The sequence below is a fragment of the Suncus etruscus genome, chromosome 3, assembly GCF_024139225.1.
Source record: "Suncus etruscus isolate mSunEtr1 chromosome 3, mSunEtr1.pri.cur, whole genome shotgun sequence".
Classification (NCBI taxonomy): Eukaryota; Metazoa; Chordata; class Mammalia; order Eulipotyphla; family Soricidae; genus Suncus; species Suncus etruscus.
In genome coordinates this window covers 112,465,202-112,491,113 of record NC_064850.1, presented here as the reverse complement: position 1 = coordinate 112,491,113, position 25,912 = coordinate 112,465,202, and the positions used below count along the sequence as shown (strand labels likewise).

Below are 25,912 nucleotides of genomic sequence, written 5' to 3'. Positions count from 1 at the left end.
TAATTTTTAATAAGTTTCCCATCCGGAAAGTTTCTCTGAGAAAAATAAACTATATTAAACAAGCAAATCAACCTGTAATATTTCAATTGCATTGTATAAAAATATACAATTTACATCTTAGCCATTTGAAGCATACAATTAGATAACTATTTAAATAAACTCACATTGTTGCCAAACAGAATGCCACTTTTTCATCCTGTATAACTGAAATGTTAAACTCACGACACAATATCTTCCTCTTGTCTTTCCCTTGCTCTTATCTCTAGTAGTCACCATTTTACTTTCTGTTTTAAAATTTTAATTTTAAATGTACTGCACAAACTTTAATGTATTTCTCAATATATTTTGCTAAATATATTTGGAGGAAAATGCCAATTAATGTTTTAGCACATATCTTTTTTATATGGCCATTATTCAAATGTTAGATATTGATGACTGAATGTTATAATGTTTTATTTTAATGCTCTATGGCTAGAGGAGAAACTTAAAGAATGGGCATTTTTCCCTTATGCCTAGAAGGTGATTATTAAAAAGAAAATGTAAAAGATAGTTAAGCAGTCTTACTCCTCAGCAAATCTAGTAAGAGTATAATTAGTTGGACAAGCTGGCTAGCTCCGTATACATGTCGCCTCCTCAACTTACAAACCTGCAGCTGTGACAAGCTTTGCCATACAATAAAAATCTTTACTTTCCTTTAAAACATTACTTTCCAAAGGATGAAATTTTAAATAATCCAATGTTCTCATTCTCAGGAGGAAAATGAGCATATATGTCTGTGTTTGTGTACAAAGGTTATATTTTTTTCAATTTCAAAAGTTAAGATGTTGCGGTAATGAGGAGACATTCATTTTTTTCTCACTACCACGTAATCACTTCCACATTATTGAACAGCTTCATAGGTCTGGTTGCTTCATTGCCACTTAATGATTCTGGAAATAAGCCAACATTTTCCTTGAGTACTTTTACTTAAAAAAAAAAAAGCCAAGAAATTACATGAGTAATGCAAAAACTCGAGTATTTCACTTGAATAATTTCTTCTTTTTTGATGAATATTTAGAAGACCAATTCATTTCTTTGATTCTCCTCTTAAATTCAAAGTTTTGCTGAGATAGCTTCTGATTTTACACAAAATTTTGAAGTGATTAAAAGAAAAACTCTCTGAAATAAGTGACAAATGGATTGCTGCTTTTTCACCAAAAAAAATAAAATGCTTGAAGTTTTGACCTAGAATACATCTTTTCCCAGACAAGTAAAGAAGTAAGGCCTAACATCTTTAAGCATTATAGCTGGGAAGCAAGCAATTGCCCAGAAAGTCATGATTGGTGGTTCCAGAGAACCTGAAAGTCTACTGATAACGACTAAGAAAATGGATCCCCCAAACTACTAAAATCTCCTAAATTATCTGAGATAGAATCATTGGTCTTATTTTCTCATCTTATGATGTTCTTTTTGGGAGTCCTATTTGTGAGCACAAGTTACAGGCTCCCAATTATACTACAAAGGCCTTTTAGCCAAGCTTTTTTGCTCAAGGATTATATATCTATTTCCAACTCATTGCAAGTACAATTCTTGACATATACTTTGCTTGCACCAATTGACAGAAGTACTATATTACACAACTGCAAGTTCCTCCCACTCAACTTATTTTAAGCTCTAAAACCAAACCAAGATAAGGATATTCATTAGGAAACACTATTATGGACTTAAGTACCTATACTGAAAATTCAAGTTGGAATTATGAGCACCCTATATAAAAGCCACTGTACTGAGTGGTAGCAGTGGCACAAAGATGGGCTCTCCCTGCCCTCAGTTTTCACCTTCTCAGGATGGCATAAATAAAGAGATTAGTGACTATTTTATACCTGACAGCACCTATTATTCAAATGAGGACATTTTTGAGAATAAAGACAGGTATTATTCAAGCTTGAGTCAAGACCTAAAAGCAATTTTATTTCAATCCAAAACTTTTATACAATTGCAGTTTATGAGCTATTGTTTAAGCCCTATTTTAATTTTTTCTGAAAAAAGATGATAAATAACAATATTAATCAGTTAATAATTAACATTTAGTTAATTAGTTTTAGCTCTCTAACAACCTGACAGAACCTGGTATATACTTTTATCTTCCACATAATGTGGGCTGGAGAAATAGCATTGTGGGTAAAGATTTTTCCTTATATTCAGCCAACCCAAGTCTGCCAGGAGTGATTTCTGAGTGCAGAGTCAGGAGTATCTGCTGAGCACTGCTGGGCATTGCCAAAAACAACAAAAACCTATTGTTTTTACAAATCTCATAATTTATTAATGAAATTTACAGATCATCCTTTTGAAAACATTGATGACATTGAAAGATATAATTTGTGTTTTCACTATATTGATATTTATTTCTGATCTTTGGGGAATGGGCAATTCTCATGGTTTAGCCAAGTGAGTGGTCATATGACAAAATCCACACAGCAGAAAACTGCAGTGATCCCAAGACTGCAGATAGATGTATTCACCAGCCCACAGCAGCAAAAAGCACACTCCAACTCCCAATCACACAGTTCCATGAAATAAATTCTTTCAAAACCTTCACTAGGCCTGAAACCAGATTCTTTCCCAATCAGGTGAGAACACAGCTTGCCTAGCACACAGAATGGAGGCAAATGTACCAAAGACAGGCAAACTGTGCCCAGAAATTTGACCTAAAGAACCTTGAAAAGAGTCTTAAACCATGTACACCGTGATGTATATTCAACAGCAATAGAAATTAATATACCCATACCAATAGGTCTTGTTCTTAATTTTGGGTTTGGTGTGGAGGTTGGCAACATCCTGCTGTCTCAGAGCTTGCTCCTAGCCCTGTGTTCAGATATTAGTTATGCCAGTGCTCAGGGGATCATAAGCAGGACCTGGAATCATATTGTATTGCGTTATTTATCTCTGGCTCCACCAATGACATTTTATCTCAGAGAAAATTGCCAGTAATTTTCAGTTTGGACCCTTGAAGTTACATGCTTTGAACTCACATTCTTACTTCTTCATCACTGCAGTATGAATACAATATCTTTGCATTGAAATGTGACAAATTTGACCCTAACTTTGGAACTATGAAACTCATCAGGCACACATTCAAAGATGACTTTGATGGAGTGCCTTTCCTGAAGAAAATATTTGAAAAGAACTACTAAAGCCCCCAACATATGATTTTTTAATTTTATTCAATGACCATGAAGTTCTTTAATGATCATAAATTACAAAGTAATTCATGGCTTATTTGGGGGCATACAATGTTCCAACACAAATCCCTTCACCAATGAATGTCCCCAGCCCCCTACCGAAATCAAGCCTACTTCTATAGTAGATACTTTTTCTATTTCTGTTCAGATACTGTGGTTTACAATGCTATTACTTATCATGCATTATTTCCTTGGATTACCCAGTGCTCATCTGGAGTGATCCGTGTATTCCTCTATCCTTGTAATAGTGATCCCCTCCCTGACATAGCTCCCCACAGCCAGTGGCAAGCTTCCTACTGTAGTTTAAATTATAAAATACAAAATCTATAGTACTAGTGTTGGGGGTGAGTCCTCCCTTGTCATATCACGGCGCCTATAGCCCATTCAGTGGATGGGTCTGGAGAAGGGTAGTAGTGGCAAAATAATTTCACAGGCAGTCAGTTAGAGTTTCTTTGGAGTCAGTTCTTTTTATTCCAAGGCCCTAACCACCATATGCTTTTCCTCACATGGCTTCTATGCTAAGCTTATTTCAAACAGCTTCTTCTCTGCTGCTCTCCTCTGGTTTTCTGCTTCTGTCTCTTTTTCACTTGCTCCCGATGCTTCTTTGCTGGCTTTCTTTCTCTCTACCCTATCCTCCCCTAGCCAGCATCTTATATTCTTTATTTCAAACCGCAGAGCCCTCTCACGTGTGGGTGGGTCTGACATTCCAGATGGGATAAACAGTAAGTTGGGGGAGGAAATACCCACATTCTCCACCTTTTTGCTTTATTAAACAAAATAAAACAAAAAAATGAGAAGTTACAAAACTTTTTTGTTCTCCTGTTCTCCTCCGTCAGAGACAGGAACTCCATATATTTTATAATTAAAACAACATCTACTAGGCCCAGTTCTGCTCCATCCCTATGGTCCTGAGTAATAGTTATTCCCCTACTATATATCTTTATATTTGAGTGATATAATTCTGTGTCTGTCTTTCCCTATGATTTAGTAAGTTCCTTGACACATGTTCTTCATATCTACACAGTAGCAGATTGCATGATTTCATCTTATAGCCACATTGTATTCCACTGTGTATATGTACATATGTACCCTAGATTATTTATCCACTCATCTGTTCTTGGGCCCTTAGGTAGTTATACATTTTGTCTACTGTAAATACCTCTACAATGAATATAGGAGTACAGATGTCTTTTCTACATTGTGTTTTGGGGTTCTTTGGATAAAAATTTCTATGAGTGGAATTATGCAAGCTCAATTACTAATTTTTTTGAGGAATTTTCATATTGTCTTCCAGAAAGTTGGTCAAGTCAACATTCCCATGAGTAGTTAATGAGATGTTCTCCCCAACTTCTGACTGCTCTATTTGCTCCACAACATGTGTATATCACAAGCCTAAACTGTATTTATTAATTACTCTCTGTATCAGAATATAAGACTATGTAGGGGGGATTCCAAGAAGGTAGCTCAATGGGATAGTATGCATATTTTGCATGTGGAACCTAAAGTTTGATCACCAGCACCCCAAGTTCTCTAAGTACCTAATAAAGAGCCCTAAACCTTGAGCACCACCAAGAGTGAACGGAAAATCTACAAAATGAAAAATAAGGTCAATGGCACAAAAACTTCTTATAGCTATTAATCTTTACATGTGGAATTAGTCATTTTATTTTAATTAAATTCAATAATATTCAATTATTAAATGAATAAACAGGAACTGGGGATATAGTACAGGGCTAACGACACTTGCCTTATACACTGCCAATACCATTTTCAATCCTTGGAACCACATACAATCCCCTGAGCATGTCAGGAGTGCTCCCTGAGCACAGAGCCAGAGTATCCCTGGGTACTTTCAAATATGAGCAAAAAATTTAAAAATAAAATAAAATGAAAGAACAATGAAATAAATGCATAGAAAAGTTAATAAATCAAATTATATTGAATGTCCTACATTAGGACATTAAAGAGAAGTTAAAAAACAAGTAAATATAACAATGTAGAAATACATTCTACTAAGATATTAAACCAAAAAAATGACTTAAGAGACATAATTAATAACAATTTCCCAATTCCTCATGATTCAGGAAGTAAACACTGTAATGATATTTTTTAATCATGATAAGTAGACTCACTTCATACTTCATCACATCCATATCCAGGCCATAAAGAGCCACAACTAAAATGCTCTAAGAGAATGGAATGTGACCTTAGGAGTTAATGCTTATTCAATTTTTCCTTTGAGAGTCAGAATATCTATTAATCATTGAGAATAGATTAATAAATATGACATCATGATAGTTTCAGGCAAAGTAAAGTCTCTACCAGATACAGAATGAGAAGATATCTTAAGTGCTTCATATTCTGTAGCCAGGGAACATATAAGAAACCTTGAATTTAATTTCTACCTGGTTCCTCATAGCTCAACTGAGTACAAATTTGGTAGCCCCTGAGAGACTCTGGCTTGAGTGTGATAACTCCAAATACTGTCCCAGTATTGTTGCTGGAGCAACAATAAATAAAATAAGGGACTTGAAAATGAAAAAGGTTGAATAAAATAAAGATTAGTGGGCACTGAATTTACTTAAATAAATCTATCTATACAATATAATAATTTATTGGAAACATAATTTGAGTATTTAAACTCTGACTAAGAAAAGTAACATAACCAATGTGCTCTAAGAGTGGTCGAGAGGTGGTTAGAACAAAAGAAAAAGTAATTGTTTTCTCAGAACTCACGTCAGTGAGATTTATATTATCTCAAAATTTGAAGCAAGGTCAATAAAAAAGTACATATCATCACTTATTAGCAAGAAAACAAAAATCAAAACAACAGTGAGCTAATTCACACCCATGAAAATGGTTTTCATAAAATGTCCAAAAAGAGTGCTGGTGAGAGGAGAAAAAGGAAAACTTGTACATTGTCAGTGAAATGTAAACTGGTCACACTCTGTAAAAAAGCACAAAGTTTTCTCAAAATATTTCATCTGACACAGGCCTTGCATGTTCAAAGACCAGTTTCAATCCACAACACCACAAGATCTTCTCAACACTGCCATATGCAGCCTCAGTTACTTCAAAACATCTCTGAGAATAGCCTGGGCTCCCCCAGAAACACCCAGTTTGTCCCCTTCATAACATAAAACAAAAAATTAAAATACATACCATCTTATTCAATAATTCCATTTCCAATACCTAAGAGCATGAAAAAAGTCAGTCTGATAAGATTAACGCACATCTCCATTCATCGCAGTCCTATTTACAATAGGCAAGTGTCCACACAGATGAGAGGTTTGAGATGTGGTGGACACACACCATAAAATGCTCCTCCATTAGAAGACATAGAATTAGAAAGGATAATCATGAGCAAAATAAATGAAAATCTATGCACTAATCTAACTCATAGATGATTAGAAAAAGACAAAGTAAAGGGCTATACAAAATCAAACAGATACAAACCCTTAGGCTAACTCTAACCACAGGACTGAGGCTACATAACTAGGGTAGGGGAAGTGGGTGTGGTAGAGGGTGGTTGGTGGCAGATTTCAAATACTATGGTGATAAAAATCCTTTCTCCCTACATCTGCAACAGCATTGGTTGTTCTATACAAGAGGTACTGTGCAGCTATTAGGAAAAATCAAGTCATGAAAGTTGCTTATACATGGATATGGAGAGTATTATGCTGAACAAAGTGGGTAGAGGGACAGACAGAATGAACACACTTATTTATGGTATATAAAAATATTCAGAGACAAGTAATATCCATATCCATAGGCAATAGAGATAAGGGCCAGAATAAATGGTCCATGGTATGATGCTTGCCACAAAGAGCAGTGAGTGCAGTTAGGGCAGAGAAGGAACAACTATGATAATTAGAGTTAAAACAAGACCTAACAAAAACTGAACAAGAACAGGGTGCTGAAAGTAAATAAAGTGTTATGTACGATGCCCCTTCAGTAACAATACTGAAGGGAAAAAGAAAGCTAGGAAATATAAAAACTGTCTGCACAGAAGCAGGCAGAGGTGAGGACAAGAAGGAGGGCTGGGAAATGGATATTGGGCACATTAGTGGTGGGAAAGTGAAGAATATTGGAAGACTCAGTCATGAACAATTTTGTAAAAAAAAAAAAAAAAGTCTATGGTGGGGGAGATTGGTTCTTCGGTATTGTATTAAGTATGGTGATAAACAGTGAAAAAGTGTGAAATTTTGTCCTAAAAGTCATACAATGCTGTATAACTTTTTTACCCAACCCCACACAGTGCTGTATAACTTTTTAATGTAGTTTCTATCACTGTTTTTTATTTTATAAATGTCATTTTTTCTTAATTTGATGTAGTTCCATTAGTTTACTTTACCTTTTGTTTCCCTTACCATTAAATTCCCAAAGTCATTCTAATGCCAAAATCAATGGGCATATCACCTATGTTTTCTTACTAGCATTTTATAGTTACCATAAACTCATATACTCACTTCTGTTATCCCTTATTAATCCACAGTAAGCAAGATGACATAACAAAAAAGATAAAAATGAAAAATCAATAATAAAGACAGCAAATAGAATAATTGATGAAATCTAAAGTTGGTTTTTTGAGAAGTATTTAAAACTTCTAGCTAGACTAGTTATTTAAAAATAATTGACAAGACACTATCAATAAGAGATATCACTAACCATTTTGTAGAAATTAAAAGAATATTAAACTATTGCTACACATTTATGCAATAAACACTTTAGATTAAATGAATAAATTCAATGAAAGACAAGGACCAAAGATCACAACTGAAAGAGATACTACAGAGTTACTGTATTTTCCAGCATATAAGATGACTAGGTGCATAAGACAACCCCCTACTTTTCTGTTAAAATTAGGGTTTGGGCTATCTTCACCATATAAGACTACCTCTCTTTTAAAGCTCACTAAATGGAAATCAAAAAAACGTAAGAGAAAAAGACTAGAACTCTCAAAGGTTAACAATATTTGTTTAATAAAGCTAGATTTTGGAGTGCCAAAATCATTTTACATTTGTCATTTGTAATGAGTGACTGTTATTTTTTTTTAATTGTGATCTACATTGAGAGCAATAAGAGGGGGCTCCTCCAAATGCAACTGGCTGGGGTACAGTGATTAAAAGGACAGTTAGAGAAAGACAGAGCGCCTCCTTTGTGTCCCATAAAAGCTGAACAGAGGAAAGCCACATACCCGGTGGTTGGATGAGAAGTGATGCTCAGTAATCAGTAGCTCAACTCCTCAATGTACACTGAAAGATGAATCAGGACAAGCAGAGGACTGAGTGATGAGGATTGAGTGATGAGGCTTGGCAGCTGGATGGGATGCAGCGGTAAAAGAGGGGGGGAACACTCGTCCCTGAAGCTGGAGTAAGTTTCAGCATGCTGTATACTGTATAAGACGACCCCCGACTTTTAAGAAGTTTTTCATGGGTTAAAAAGTCATCTTATATGCCGGAAAATATGGTAGTATAATGTCATGAAGGCCAATGAACAAGATTATTTCAATAACTATATGATCAACAGGAATAAATTCAACTGAAACTTCTATAAGCAAGAGAGGTGGAAGAGGCTGTTAATTAGTAATTGAAAGGTCAGCCATTTCCACAAAGTGGAGATGGAGGTGCCAGATTGCAAGATGCTAAGCAGTGAGTGAACAGTGAGGCAGTAGAGAAAAGGGTTTTAACCACTTGAGAAATTAGATTGTAAAAGGATAATATCTATGCCCCTGGACAGCTGTGGGAGACAGTGATGGCAGGAAAATTGTTACAACCTCACTCATAAACACACACACACAAAGAAGAAAGTCACCAAAGGAGATTCTAATTCAACGAATTGTTTAAAAATAGAAATGGAAAGGATACATCAGCCAATATGCACCAAAAGAGAGAATTGGTTTCTGTCCTTAGTTAGGAGACTGGGAATAATAGGAGATAAAAGATAGTTCCCAGTTTCCAGAAAAAGAGCAAGCAGATCACATCTGTCCTGAAAGTGAGTAAAGTGTTTTTTTTCCCCTACAAACTAAACTTGCTACAAAGGGACAAGATAACACATTTTCAAAGCCATGGGTTGAATATAGAGAACAATGTGATCCAATTAGCCTTGCTATTGCTTTTTGTTTTGGTTTGGTTTGGTTTTAGATTTTAGTTTTTGAGCCACACCCAGTGATGCTCAAGGGTTACTCCTGGCTATGTGCTCAGAAATCGCTCCTGGCTTGAGGGACCATATGGGACGCCCAGGAATTGACCGGATGTCCGTCCTAGGTCAGCCACGTGCAAGGCAAAAGCCCTAGCACTGCACCATCACTCAGGCCCCAGACTTACAGTATTGTTAACACTATTCTTTATAAAAGTGCTTAGCATATATCACCCAAATAACTTAAATCTACTTTCCACAATTCTATCTATAGAATTTCAAATTGTTACTTAAAAATATTACAGTCGATACAGTGGGGCTCACCTGATCTGCCACATCTGTAGGGCTGATTATCCTCTGGCTTCACTGTTTAAATAAGGAAATCAGTACCTTGATGTCAGTCAATGTAAAAGTTCTCAGGTGTATCATATTTAAAATTCAGTTCCCATACACATTTTCAAAATGACTTTTAAGTTACCAAGCTATTTTAGTTGACTTAAAAAATAAACTCCCAAACAATAAACTCATGATCTATCAGTAAAAATGTTTACCTATTCGAATTTAGACTTTATCAATTGCTTTTCCCAAAGAAAAATGTTTAATGTGATCATTCTTTTAAGTTAATCTGGAAAGATATCCCATTTGTTATATTCCAATAGCACATTTGTTTAGTTCTTCTGGGAACTGGAATGAATAGAATCTGATGAAACCCTTGAGTTTTTTCTCAAAAACTCAAAGCTGTGTCACCTTGTTCACTGACATACCTTCCATTCAATCCTTGGGCTCTTAGTTCCATGCTGCTGTATGTCCTCAACATATTTAGCAATGTCTGTGCCCTTAGAATATCTAGAATTAAAATAAAGAAATAAAGCCATGTGTCCTTGTGTTAGTACTTATTTTTTTCTTTACTAGCAAATTGGATATAATTATGAACAACATATAACTGGTCATAATATATGGCTTCTGGTAACTGCGACTGTTTTTATTGTAGTTTATTTTGAGCCCACACTTGGAGGCACTCAGGGGTTACTCCTGGCTCTTCGCTTAGGAATCACACCTGGCAGATTCTAGGGACCATATGGGATGCCAAGGATCAAACCATGTCAGCCTCATGCAAGATAAATGTCCTACCTGCTGTACTGTAGCTCCAGCCCCGAAGTAACTGCTACATTTTAGGCAAATACCAGCTCAAGTATCTATTATGTGCCCCCAGAAGACAAAAATTCAGTTCAACAAATAAACTTCTTACCTTGCCTAAATGCTGTAAATTGTTCCTGTTTACTAAAATATATAATACTGTGAAAAGCACCATTTAGTTATTTTTTATTTTGGTGTCACACCTGACATTTCTTGGGGATTACTCCTGGCTCTGTGCTCAGGAATCACCCTGGAGGTGCTCAGGGGACTTTATGGGTTGTCAGAGATCAAACTCGGGTTAGCAATATGCAAAGCAAGAGCCCTACCCATTATACTCTCTCAGCAGTCACAAAAGCCTTTAAAAATCTCTTCTAACCAATAGAGCCCTGTTGCAAGTCAGCCCCTGAAGAGGTTGACTGATGAGGGATGGAGGATGAGGCCTTTCTCCTCCAGCTAGGACCATGTGTCTGTTACCCTGTTCAGTCGGCAGTTCTGAGGTGAATGCGGCGGGAAGAAAGCCAACAGGCCGTCAGGCTTCCGAAGAAAACAGCTCTTTATTCCGTGAAGAGGCCGAAACCAAAAGGCCTAAGAATAGGTCCAGGACAAAAAGCCCCTCGCCTTCCACAGACCCTTGTTTTTATGCCCCAGAATCAGGTACCACCCAATGGTGGGATCAGGTACCACCCAATGGTGGGAGCAGAATCAGGTACCACCCTAGGGTGGGAGCAGAATGCCAGATCACACCCTAGGGTAGGGGCAGTAATATAATAATCCCATTAAAATGTTTACATACACAACAGAGTCCTTTGTAGCAATAACTCTGACATCACTACATTATCTTAGGATAACTGTACTAACTGTCATTTTAACATTCGCAAACTATGTAACATAGCATTTAATAAAATTTTATTTTCATTTCAGCCTCTATCACTGTTTAATATGCACCACTTGCAAATCTAGTACTGCCGGCTTCCATAAACAATAAAAATTGATCTCTCTCAGAATTAAATTTCAAAGAGCTGTTCAGCTAAAAGGGAATGCAGAGGCACCAGCAATTTCAAATTCTAAAGTAAAGCTTTTCAGGCATGCTTGGATCTAGGGGCTTAAATTTTTCATCAGTGCCTGTTTTTGTCGTCCTAGTTCTCAGAGCTTCTGTGCTGGCTCCATCCCCAGCAAGGTTCTTGCCTACAATGAAAACATGGCTTCCAGCAGTTTCAGTCTCCCTTACTCATAACTCAGTATTCTCAGTATACTCGCTCAGTATATTCAGTGCCTGAGTTTCAGCAAAACTTTATGAATAAGCTAGACTCTGAAAGTACTGGCCTGGGGTACAAGCCTATCCTTGAACAAATCACAATATTTGGACCATATCTGGTTGTATCCAAACTATATGGACTGAAAACATTATCTTAAAAATCTTCTTCGATTTTTGGAGTCCTACCTGGTACAACCAGCTATAATAAACAAGTGTGTGGTACTAGAATAAAGCAAACCTTCAGGCCAAAGGAACAGAATTGAAAGTCCAGAGATAAACCTGCAGATATATGAACAATTAACCAATGACAGAAGATCCCAGTGCATGAAATAGAACAAGGGAAATCCTCTTCAACAAATAGCATTGGGAAAACAAATGTTGTTGTAATAAATGCAACAAGTAGTGTTGAAAAGATGGAACTGGATCCATATTTCACATAGCATACATGCATGATTGGTTTTGATGTATTCTTGGATTTAATTTGTCATTATTTTGTTGAGGATCCCTGCATCTATGTTCAACAGAGATATGTCTACATTTTTCTTTTTTGTGTGATGTCTCTGTCTAATTTTCTTATCAAAGTAATGTTTGCCTCACAGAAACTGGTAGGATTCCTATTTCTTCAAAGTTCTGAAAGAGCCTAAATAGGATTAGGAGTAGGACTTCTTTCAAGGTTTGGTGAAAAAGTTTAAAAACATTATTCATGGGACAGAGAGAAAAAACAATGGCTATAGTTCTTGCCTTGCATACAGTTGACACCAGTTCAACTCCCAGCACTGCATATGGTCCCATAAGCATTTCCAAGCGTGGCCCCCAAATAATGCCAAGTGGGGCCCAAAACCAAAAAAGACCCCATTAACAAAAATTCCTCATGCCAATAAATCTGTGTTCACTTCCTTCAAAGCACTTATTGCATTTGTAGTTGTATTATTATGAATATAATTTTTAAATGCTATCAACTTTTCCAAAGAGATCATAAACTAAGTAGGCAAAAGAAACTGGTTATTTTTATTCACCTCTGACTCTACAGATTATATAATTATATTTACACATAATATATCCCAGAATCACAGTGGGCTTTTAGGGGTTTAGCAAATGTTAGTTGAAATCAGAAAGACTCAGATGCAAGTACTCTCTCCACTTTTTATTATCTGCAAAAGTTCAGTCTGGTTTTGTAGTAAGAAAAACCTAAATATGCCATTGATTCATTGTGAAAGTTAAAAACCCAAAATGTAAGCAAAATAATTACATTTTCTCCCCAAACCCACCATCATTCAAATAGACAACTTATATTTGGAGACAGGCACACAGAACACATACTTCATATGTGTGAGCCTGGGCTCAATCTATAGGAGCACTGAATATTTAAGCCTGAATTCAATTAAAAAGTCCTGTTGACTCAATAAAAAATAAATAAAAATAAAAAGTCCTGTTTATAAAAATCACTTGAGTCTAATCTCTACTGTGTACCAGATATTATAAAAGAATACACTAGAATAGGCACTGTGTTTTCCTGGTGCACAAAACTGCAGTGTTAGTGGCTGACTAATTTACCTTTGAGAGTAATTAGACATCAATACCCTGGTCCCTGAAATTGAAGGTAATTTAAAGACTAAATGGAATATTCTTAATCAACGATGAAAGCCTCCCTAAAATCTAGGCTGAAAACATAATCTAATAACAAAAATGACAGTAAAGCAGCACATGCCAGTAGCTTTACCCCACCATGAGAATACCTGTGACAGTACCTCTGAATCAGAATACTCTCAAACATGTGCTTCTATGCACACCTCCCTTGAGTATCAATGAAACAGACACCCATTTTAACTCACATTTTATTCAAATAAAGCATCCTAACTTGTGGTAAGTAAACTTGGTCTTTCAATTTTAATGTTTTTATCTTATAAATGTATCATCTCAATATTAACATGAAGACAAATATTGTGAATTTGTAGTTTAATATGCTATCAGATATTAGATCACTGATTTCATTTTAGAAAGAGCAGTTGTGATTTTAGACTATCAAACCTCCAATAATTAAAAACCAAATATTATAAAGTGCATGTAATTTTATTCAGACACCCGAAATTTTCAATAAAAGGATTAATAATGAGATTTCTGCTTCATATTTCATTGCACACACATAGCTTTTGTAGGTAACACTATTTGTTTTCAAAATTTTATTACTGTCTTTTGTTGTTTTTCTCTGTCTGCCATGGAATCTAATTATCCACATTTTTCACCTAAAAACTGAAAAAGTTTTTATTTTTAATATGTACCTGAAGCTACGCTGTTTATTGAAAGGCTGAGGATTCTAAAAAGATTATTGCACAACAGAAACTTCACCATCCTCCATAATTACACCTCTTCTACACCACAAGATGTTTAGGTGATGAGCCTTTAAGAAACTAAGACGCAAAATTCCAGAATCCCATTGCTCACTTGGAAAGTGGCATTAGTACAAACAGTCCATATTTACACTATCTCACTAGAATCCTAAATCTGAAACTCAATATGGAGATTAAATGGCAATAAAAAATAAATATGGGTTAAGCACTAACTATGTTTTTCCTTCCACAACATGAAAGGTGTGTACAGCTGACTTCAAGAACAAGCTAACCAGAGACTAAACTGATGCTTATATAAGGCCAAGCAAAACTCAGCTTTCTGCCAAAGGCTTTCCCCAAGAGGTGAATAACGTTTTCCATACATCTGTGGAAATTGCAGAATTGGTTTGGTAATGAAATACTCTTAGCCCCTTTTTCATGTATAATTTAACATTTCTGTTCTCTACTGGATAGTATAGGTGGCATTAATTATATCCAAGGAAAGCCCATTTTTATTATTCAATGAAGAGATTAACAGAATTTTAATACACTTGAGAAGCTTTTGCCATATGTAAAAAAAATGAAAATGTGTATTTTTAACTTTCTTTTAATAGTGGAAGTCTATTTATACAATTACAGTGTAATTCTGCAAAATTAAAATTAAATATAAAATGTTCAGGCAGGCGCACTTTGTATTATGTTATGCTAATAGCAAAGTAATGTAATTAAAAGAACCGTGTTGTAATTTTCATAAAGCTCCATGTTTGAGCCAGTTAATTACTTGGAGGTTAGAGAACCGTGGGAAATGACCAACTTTCTGGAAGAATTTTCTCCTGTAGGTGACTTTCAAACAATGGAAGCATTGGACAAATCAGAGCACCCTACTTTTGCCATTGGCCCAATATCAATTGCTTTCCTTAATTTTACTTCTACCTGATGTGTTTATAAAGAGAAGCCATAATTGACTGCTAAGCTTACTATTTTTATTTTACTAGATCATTTGCAGAGGTTTGAAAACCAAACTGTCAAACCAAGTCCTAAAAGAAAAAAAAAAATAACAAGCAGCTAGGCTGTGAAATGAGTCCACAGTCAAGTACCAGATTGACCTTGTGCCAACCGGAACAAATGGCAGGTACTCAACAGGCACCAGGCATCTCAGCGCAGAAGCAAAACACACATGCAGGAGACTATCCTGCGAAGATACAGAAACCGCTGACATCCTTGGCTGAGCACCTGTGACTATAGAAAATTTAATTTCGTGTTCGTTATTATTCCAGGTCAGCACACATACTCTGATGGAATCTGAGCCTAATTAAGACCTGTTAAGAAAGATTTGAATCTCCTTTCTAGTCCACCAAAAATAAAATTCTAGGGTATTCTATGAGTATAAAAAGTAGAGAGTGGACAGAGGGCGCCATTTGAATCCACATTTCTAACCAAGACCATCTATAGAAACTCAGTTTTAAATTTTTCATTGTAGTTTTGAATCAAAAACATTCAAGGTCAGAGTATCATATAAGGTTCTTCTTACAGGACAAAAAGCAAGAAGCAGAGAGAAGAGAAGGTACTCTGGAAACCTCCCTCTCTGGGCCTCTAGACCACCTGCTAATTTTATCTTTCTCACTCATACCTCTAATTTCACTCCTTTTGTCCCTCCCTTTTTCATAACTACAAGACTGCAAAAATAAAGACCATTTTAGCATAACAAAAGCATTTATCATTTAAAAGAGATGCTTTCTGTTGAATGTGTTGTTTTTCTACTTACCAGAACATAAATTTGTTACAACTAATGCCTGCTCTATGGGGACAAATCACTGTGGTTTTACAGTAGTGGATTTGCCTGGGGATGGGGTTGGAACCACACACACAAACCAATGCTTAAGTGCTACTCACAGCTCTGAGCTCTGGAGTGTCTCCTCGTAGTGCTCAGGGGAGCATACATGGTTCCAAAGATCATCAAACTGAGATCCTGTGTGTGCAAAGCAACAGTCTTAAGCCCTGGTCAGAGGAACCATTTCTCTCGGGAAAGAAGTGGATTTTAATATTCAATCGTTCCACAGTATTTTGTGGATCTGTCCAGAATATATGAAGCAATAAAGAGGAAATATCTAAGAGCACTCAGCCTGGTTTAAATACTCATGAAATTCTTGACTTTGCTGTTTGTTTTCTAGAAACATCCTTAGCAGGTCAGTGAACACCCAGTGATACCTGGTGCTGAGGTACCTGCCTCATGTCTAATTGTTCTTGTGACATGATACCGATCAGTTACATCAGTGCGGGGTTCACCCAGGTTACCCAGTGGTGCTCAGGTCTAGAGAGAGATCTGCTAGTACTGGGAATTTAACTTGAGGCCACATGAGCTGACTCCACTCTTTGAGCTAGTATCCTGCCCTAGAATTCTTTTTATTTAAGCAAAATACTTTTTAATTTAAAAATATAACTAGATAACATTCTAAACACATGTTACTACAGAGGCTGGACAGCAGATCAAGCAATATTACCTTTCTCTTTCCCTCAAATCACAGTGAAATGAAACCAAAAACATAGAAAAGGGAAAGTCAGTATCAAAGTAAAAGAGGAAGGATGGCAGAGCTCACAGGAAACCCTGTAGGGTGGGCACCTGGTGGATGAGCTTCGGATGTGGGTACAGATGAAGATTGTGATAGAGTACCTATTTATGAGGACAATGTCTGGAGATGTGGGGAAAAGTGGGGAGTACCCATAAAAGGTAGATTTATTTTGCCTGGTACAGGATGGCTCACCACATCTGCTGAAGGCAAGACAGCAAAGTGAGGTTTGTGGACTGTGGGGAGCATTTGAATGAAGGATTCCTGATTGGCAGATCAATTCCTCCCCCTTTTCCTTGCAGAAAACTGGCAGAAACTCCATCTAGTACAGCCCACCTTTAAAGACTTTAAAGGATTTTTCTTGAAAGGGCTACACTCTAAAAGGCAAGTCCCAGCCTATTACACAGAGTGTGTCTGAGACTCAAGCCTATGTATCAGACACTGTGGTTACTTCTGAAGAATAAACATGGTTTATTCTCGCTTCTCACTGAGGGGAAAAAGGTATGAACTAGCACAGGAAAGCAATACCAGAGAGTTATGTTCATGTTTCCTCCCCCACTGACAAGGAGGACAAGAATGAGCAAACGTGCTGCCGCAGACTTTGGAGGAAAAGCAATAGCACAAGGAAATGTCGCATGTCAGTTATAAGCAAATCTTTTGTGAGGAAAGAAAAGAAGTAGTTAGAGAACAACCTATGAAAGGAAATTTAGTCTTGTTTCTATAATCAACATTCAAAGAAAGCTGTCAAAATAAAGGTCCTTTAGATAAAAAAAATTTTTTTAATGTGATAGCACACCACAGAAGAAGAATATTAAATTTAAGAAAAGGTCAGGAAAAGTGGTAGAGTGTGTGTTGGTATAGATTAAGAGCAGATGGATAGCTTCCTGATTACTGAGCAAATGTAACTACCAAAGAATAAGCATAATGCATATATTAACAAAGAGTGAAAAGATCAATCTGCCTATAGGAAAATATTTATTACATCAGGGACATCTAGATGAGAAAGTTACAAGAGGACAAACAGAAAATTCTGAATTCTAGCTGAGGATTTTAGCTATAATCATGAGAAATAGTGTTTTCTAAAAGTAGGGTTCTATACAAAATATGTCTCCTATAATGAGTCTAATATAAATGGTTCTACAGTTAATTATATCTTAAATACAGCTCATAATATGGCTTTTTCCTTTAAAAAAAAAACCCATGACATAAATATTAGGTAGTAAAGAAACCTATTTAATTGAATTTAACTTGTTGTTTCTGGAAAGTTGATTATGAAGCATGTCTCTGGCAACTGTTATTAATTCTCATAAGACCTCGTGTCCTTTGAAACATATTTGGAGAACTGATGTCCCATAGGCAAGTTATCTGATTGTTTCACTCATTACAGATCAAGAACAACTCTAAAAACTTAGCATATATGCTCTCTTTTAATCATCACATTGACATCAGAAGCAGATTCAGATGAATTCCATGTTATAGATACAGTAACTAAGATCCAGGAAAAAATATTTTAGTGCCTGAGGTACTTCTGGTTAGTAAACTTGAGGTGAGTTTTAATCTCAACTTCTAAAGTCTATGACCCGAAGCTCTTGGCATGGAACTCACTGCAATTTTCTACAATTCAGATAGTCCATCCTTTCACAATTCTGAATGTGTTTAGTCTCTGTCTGTATAATTTTTCATTATTAGTGTGATCATATATCTGGTTGGATATTTCTCATAGATTACCTCAGCTCTTTTGTGACTGGACCACAATTCTAGGATTTTATAGTCCTCTTTTTTTATTCATTCTCCTCTGATGTAAGGTGGGAAGGGAAGGATGGCAGCTTAGCACCATACCTAGTGGTAATCTATTCCCCAAGCTGTGCTCAGGGTGCCACGTGGTGCCAAGAATCAAACCAGGTTGGCCACATGTAGGAAAAGCACTTAAATCCCTGTACTTTAATCCCAGTTCTTTTCTCTCATTTTAAGCTTGGAAATTCATCCCTCTGCCTATGCTACGCATCAATTCTTATTCACTGTTATGTTAGAATCTTAATCATAATAATCTTAGATATTTTAGGTGGGTAAATATATGTCCTCAAGGAGGCCAGAGATGTGACTTAGTCAGCCTTGTAGTTCAGAGACCTAAGAATGATCCTGGCACTGTCCCATTATAAATTAAGTTTTTCTAGCCCCACTACTGCTGTGATCCCTCTCATACGTGGGCAATCTCTGACACATCACTACGGAATGTGTACAAGCACAACAAATAAGAGTGCAATCCCAGTGAGCACTGGAACCAAATATGCAAACACTACAATGTAACACATACACATATCACTGCACATCAGATCACATCAAAATGACATTAACAAGGGCCGGAGAGATAGCAAGAAGGTAAGGCGTTTGCCTTTCATGCAGAAGGTCAGCAGTTCGAATCCCGGCGTCCCATATGGTTCCCCATTCCTGCCAGGAGCAATTTCTGAGCATGAAGCCAGGAGTAACCCCTGAGCACTGCCGGGTGTGACCCAAAAACCACAAAAAAAGTCATTAACAGCTAAATAATAATAATTCAATTAGTTATAAAATAATAATAATTCAATTAGTTATAAAATTTAAAAATAAGGACATTTCCTCTATCAGAAGGGAAAAAATTTAGAATGCTTTAGTTTTTTTTTCTTTTTTTTTTTTTTTTTTTTTTTGGTTTTTGGGTCACACCCGTTTGACACTCAGGGATTACTCCTGGCTATGTGCTCAGAAATCGCCTCTGGCTTGGGGGGACCATATGGGATGCCAGGGGATCGAACCACAGTCTGTCCTACACTAGCGCTTGCAAGACAGACACCTTACCTCTAGCGCCACCTTCCCAGCTCATGCTTTAGTTTTCTTATAAAGCATTCTAAGTATGAAAAACTCAATCATGAACAATTTTGTAACCATCGTGTTTAAATACAGTTGTTTTAAAAATTAAATAAAAATGTAATTCTAAAATATTGAGAATTGTATGCAGCAGATTTTTGTAGAATTATAAGAGGTATTATAATAAAAACAAAGTTACAGGACTTTACTAATAAAAATGTTTATCTTGAAAAGATACTCTAAATGGAGCCACTAGGACAGAAAGCATCTTTGGAACTGTTTGGGATGAGATATTTACAAATCTAGATACTTTAAAAATAATAAATGAGGGGCCAGGGATATGGCTCAAGTGGTAGAGCATAGGCTTTGCAAGTATGAGGCCGGGTTTAATCTAAGACCATGTATAGTCCATCTCTTGATACATTTAGCTCTTGAATTCCCACCCAAGAAAAATATGAGAATGTCTTTCATATAGTAGCATTATTCCTGACCTTGCCAGACATCTCAGCACCTGTAGAGTGTTTTTTGAGCTATAAATAGGATCCTCAAGAGAGAATCAATGAAGGTGCCAACCATCTTAAGTTTATGGGGGGAAAAGGCTAAAAAAAGATTATGGTGAGAAATAAAATTTTCAAAGAAATACTAACATCACTGTTAAAAATCTCAGCTAAGACTAAAGAAGTTCATACAGTATATCAATATTTGGCAACATGATTATTCCACTTATGGCATTGGTAACGAAATAACCAAGTTGATGTTGTGTTTGTTTAATTATCATATACATGGATATAACTGTTTCCACTGTTTAAATTATTTTAAAAATATTTTCCATTTTCAGGGACAGAGCAATAAAGTGTTTTCCTTGTATATGACCAACCTGGGTTCAATTCCTGGCATTCCATATGGTTTCCCCAAGCCTATCAGAAGTAATTTCTAAGGGTATACCACTGGGTGTGGACCAAAACCAAAAATTTTTGTTCAATTTTCTTATTTTTATTGTGTTACAACTCTAAAATTCTCATTTAACAATGTGACAGAAGTTGGTAGCAAATTTTACTAGGCATCTAATTAAGACAAAAAAAGTCATCTACTTTACATAAATTTGTAGTTCGCTAATTAATATCATAATAAATATAATGGTCCCTCTTAAAAGCTATTCTATCCCTTCTTCCTTCCAGATTCAGAGTCCAAAACCTGGGCTTTAATTCCAACCTTAAAGAGGCTTCTATAAGAATTATACAAAGACTTTTCTCAGATAGAAGGCCCTCAGTTAAGAATATATGATGAAGGTATGATTTAGAATGTGTAACCCACCATTCTTTTCCAAGTCAAGTTAAAAGCACTGACATCATAAAGGTAATAACATTCACTAAGCTGCTTTAAACACACACACACACACACACACACACCACTACCACCACCACCACCACCACCACCACCACCACCATTTTACATACATTTTAAATTATGTTTTGATATCATATTGCTGATAACATTTTCTCTCATGTTTTAGCTTTTTTTTTAATTAAAAAGCCATGATTTGCAAAGTCATTGATAAAGTTGAGTTTTTGACATATCAGCACCAGTATCAACTTCACTCCACCTGTGTCTCCAAGGTCCTGACCCCACCTGCCACCTTGATAAGCACATTATGAAGTTTAGTAATTGTAGCTCAAATCTCCTAATTTCAGTGTTGTTGACCCTGGTTTAGATATATTGCTGTACCACTATACATCATTCTGCTATATACTCAGTATTATACAGCTCAGCATCTATTCAGCATAGATCCTCTTATATAAAGGATTTCTACTCATCTATATAAGAGCATATATATAGTTCAGCATAGATACTCAGGATATAAATAACTCAGCATATATACTCAGCTTAAGTATAGCATATACTCCACTATATACAACTCTATACTCAGCATATGTGGCAGAGCTAACCATTTCCCCCACATTACCAATGTGCCTGTCCCCTACATTATTACTGCCCTTTCTCATCTTCTTCCTTTTCACCTCAATTGTTTTCCTTTCGTTCTTCTCCCTATACTCTGGGGTTAAGTATTTAGGCATCAAGGGTGATGTAGAACATTTTCTCTTCTGTTTCAAGCTGCTGCTGGGTCAAAACAACCTGTTCTCTCAAAAGACAAAAATGTCTTGCTGTGGATTTGGCCCTGCCTCACTGTTTTTGAGTATTCTGTCCCAGTCTCCACAGCAGATGCATTATGGGTGCTGCCAGGGGCTGTGGTACCAGCTTTGAAATCCTCCCCGCAGCACTCCAAGCAGCACTGGTTATACCTCCTTCCACCCTCCTGACATCCCCAGACTGCCTGCAAGCCATGCAGACTGCACCCCTGAAGCACAGATATTTCCCAACCCACAGCTTCCCCCTGACTGCTTCACTTCTGCTGAGTGAGAGCTGAAAATAATTGTTGAATGAATTGTTGTTTGGGTTGAGACAATAAAAAGAATCAAGTTGTCATCCAATCAATAAAAATTAGAGCTCTTGCTCAGTGCATCAAGCTTTACAAATAGCAAACTATAAAGAAAATCATCTTGCTAAGCCCACAAAGCCTGGGGAAGTCAGAAAATGATGCAACTTTTGATTCTTTCTTGCTGCACTAGGCTTACTCTGGTCTGGGATCACACAGGATGTCGGAGTGGTAGAAGAGAGAGTGAGCTTAGAGGGAGCTAGTTTGATCAGAAAATGTCTCTATTTTATAATCTGATGGTTACATAACTTACATTGACATTTTCCAGTAGGTTCTACTGCCAAAACCTCTAAATACTACGCAGTTATTATAATCAACTCAGGCCTACCATAATAGATACTCTATAATTGATTGTAGATATTCTAGATACATAGTTATAATGTAGATAAGGGGCCTCAATTATCTCCTTTCCCTAAAAACACCATTAATGTATTCTCTCTATTTGTCTTTCAGTATCTCTATCTACTCTCCAAGTTATATAACAGTTACTAAACTTTTCATCCCCTAGGCAGTAAAATCTAGTTGTTCCCAAACTCAAATATGCCAATTTACAGATGCCAATTTATATCACTTTTACTGTCAAAATTTCAATTTGAGTATAAATCACATGACCAGCTAAGCTGACATATAAAGCTATAGCTCTGTCCTTTCAGAGCGAGTCTTTCCAAACTAGTATCAATACAATCACTGACTTCTAATCAAGTGTGTCTGCAATTAATTTTAAAATCTGAAGCAAAACCTGTCTCTCAACTTTGATACACCTTAAGTTTACCTTTGGTATGATTAACCCAAAATATCAGTCAATTTGGTTTTTTATTTACATATGCTATTCTGTAAAAGAACAAGAGCAATAAGTCCTAAAATAAATAGAATGTATTTCAAAAGCTTTACTATTCAAGGAAAGTTTAAAAATAAAAAAGCACCTGCTTAAGCTAAAATACTTTTGAAGCCTATGAAAGACATTATCTCTGACACATTGCAAAGCACACACTTATACTACATATAGATCTATATAAAATAATTTATTTAAATCAATGGAATTGTGGACTATTTTACTTAGATTCTATGCTTTAGGCAATAATTAGTCTCACAAAACTGGTAATTTATTCCATAAACTTTAAATTAAAACTTTAACATTCATGCAAAGTTTTTGTAGACATGTGTATTCATTTTTCATCCATAAATACCCAAAAGTAAAATTACTGACTTGAATAGCAAAAAAATGTTTTAATTAAATGAAAATTTTCAAGTCATTCTCATAGTAATCTAAGTTTAGTTGATTAAAAGTTTATTAATCAACTTAATCATTTCAATATTTGATGAATAAATTATTACAGCATAATATATATCTTGGGACATTGACCTAATACAAATGGTCTGGTTTTAAAAGTTGACAGAGACATTCATCAATGTATAAAGAAGGGAATATATCCTGAAAAAATATCTTAAGTCCAAAAGGAATAAGTGCACCTAATCTACTAACACACAAGTTGAACAGCACTGGTCATTTAAGGATGTAAAAAGATTGAAATCACTGTACAAAACACACCACTGTTACACTATTACTGGCCTGATTTAAAAATCTCAGAACACTGATAGTAGCTTACATCTGTCAAAATCCTCTAGCAAGCAGGGGCTGGATCAATAGAAGAGCAACAGGTAAGGTGTTTGCTTTGCACACAGCCAACCAAGGTTCAATTCACGGCAACCCTAAGCCTGCAAGGAGAAATTTCTGAGTGCAGAATGAGCCAGGAATGGCTCCCCTAAAAAATATCCTATAGCAGGAAACCCATTTTGTAATCAGGGTAGAGTATAGTCCAGGTCATAACTAATAAATATTCTGCTGAAAGTGAAAAGCTGTCTGCACAACAGCAAGCTTTTGCCCTTAGGATCAAGTGGCTGATTAGGACTTGCTGCTCATTGCCACTGTCTGATGTAACAGGAAAGGATCTTCCTGCTTAGTTTCCCCCCAGAAAAAATCATAAAACTTTGCATCTTAGTGGAACACTTTCTGAAAATTATATGTCAAACCATCTTAAGCTAGAATCGTCTGTATTCTGTTTTCTAAAATAGTCAGGACTACCCCTGGGCCTACCCCTTGCAGGTGATAGGTCTTGATCTTTCAATTCCTGCACTGCACCTCTTGCTAAGTAAGAATTACATATCTACTTCTTTTATACCAGTATAGTAGCTCTATATTAGAGCTATATGCATTTATTTTACCTAAAACAAAGATCATCCCTTATTCTTTTGTATGTTGTCTACAACTTCAATTTACCCCCAAAACAAAGATTGTCTTACTTGTAAATCTGGGTGGGACTGGCTCAGGATAGCCTGAGCTATCTTTCCTTACACTGTCCTTACTACCCTATTCAGGGGTGGTCTCTGTATGCAACAAAAAATGGCAATTCTGGCAGATAGTTTGGTCAAGATATGAGGTAGATCACTGCCAGACTATACATGTTTCACCCTCAGCCTGGTTTGGATTATTTCATTTGCGATCCTTATTCATACTCATTCACCATAGGTTGGAGATATGGTCTATGGGGTAATTTTACAACTGGTGCCCAACAGCAACCTAGGGCCTAGGGACCCAAAAGGACCACAACGATGTTGAGTGACTTGACCCTCTGGTGGATTATCACCACGACAGCCCCCTCAAGCTGGACTGAATGTGCCATGCCTTTCACTGGAACACTGGTGCACATTTCCCTTATTCTGAATGGCTTCATGTTGCTCTGGTCCATCTACCTGCATGTCTCGCTCTGGACTATCTATTCTAGGCTTCCTAGAAATTCTCCTGCACACATGCCACAATAGGGGAAGATTGTCTTCCCAGTGGTGATGAGTTCTCGATCTAACAACCTCCCCAAGGCTGATAATTTATCATTTACTACTGGCTAAACCAGAAAGAGACCCCCATCTCCCAAGAATGATGAGCTAGCTACCATCTCTGCAGACTCAGAGTCTGAAAATGGCTCAACTAGAGATATCCCCCACACCCCAAACATTGTGTCAAGTAGACAAGTTAGTGCTGACAAATCAAGTCCTGAGCACTATTAAGTGGTTCAATGTCTGGAATGGTTATCAACAGAAATGACACAAAATAAGATGTCTGTGTTCACTGGATAGCTATTAAGAGAAACAATTCCAAGAAGTTTCTGTGTAGTGATGGCGATGGGGAGACTGTAAGTTTTGATTTCGTAAAAGGAGAGAGGAATCAAAAGCTGCTAATGTATCCAGACTTGGTGAAATGGCAGTGAAAGGTAACATATATGCTCCTAATCGACACAGGTTCTGTCATTTCATCCCCCCACCTCACTCTGCTGCCCCACCACCTATGGTGGCAGAGGCCCTCTTAGGTGGGACAGAAGCTGGCAGTGAAGGAGAAAGAGCTGAAGATTCTGGGCAGTATCCCAGATGCCGATGTCTACCATCTTTCTTCTACCAAAGCTGCTTTGTGCGAGGACCTCTGCCTCCCAACCTGCAGAAGCTTATCAAGATCACTAATGGGGTAGAAGCCAAAGAGAAAGCTCCATTAGAAGGGGACCAGCAGCAGGGAGATGAGCGGGTCCCTCAACCCAGATTCCAGCTCAAGAACTGAAGGCCTTTCCATCCCAGACAACCTTAGCAATCTAATACAAACGAAGGTGGAAATGGAGAATCCATTGAGCCAAAGCTCAACTGAAGAGAAGCTGTTTTCAGAATCTCCTAAACCTGGGTTATCTCCAAAAAACTTTGTTTTAGGTTTATCTCGACTCTATTTGAATTGGTCACTATATTGATGGTTAAAGTGTGTTTTATCTATATGGATTTTATTAGGTTTTTTTATGCCCCACTGCAAGCAGAAAATATTATATCCAACTTTGGTGATTTAATATTAGTTTGCACCATTCTGGGGAAATGCATTATGTTGTTAGAGTTTAAAAAGT

General features: G+C 36.6%; 1 protein-coding gene and 1 pseudogene across 1 annotated transcript in view; one reads left to right on the top strand and one right to left on the bottom strand.

Annotated features, from left to right (window-relative positions):
- IQCM (IQ motif containing M) overlaps positions 1-10,155 on the bottom strand; it is a 410,973-nt gene extending 400,818 nt beyond the window's left edge. Inside the window, exons 1-2 of the mRNA XM_049770870.1 lie at positions 10,124-10,155; positions 5,627-5,721 (exon numbers count right to left, since the gene is read on the bottom strand). Coding sequence (XP_049626827.1) covers positions 5,627-5,721; positions 10,124-10,155 — 127 coding nt within the window. The remainder of the gene's footprint in view (positions 1-5,626; positions 5,722-10,123) is intronic.
- Positions 10,156-24,954: 14,799 nt separating this feature from the next.
- Positions 24,955-25,668, top strand: LOC126004438 (Y-box-binding protein 2-like; annotated as a pseudogene).
- Positions 25,669-25,912: the final 244 nt, after the last annotated feature.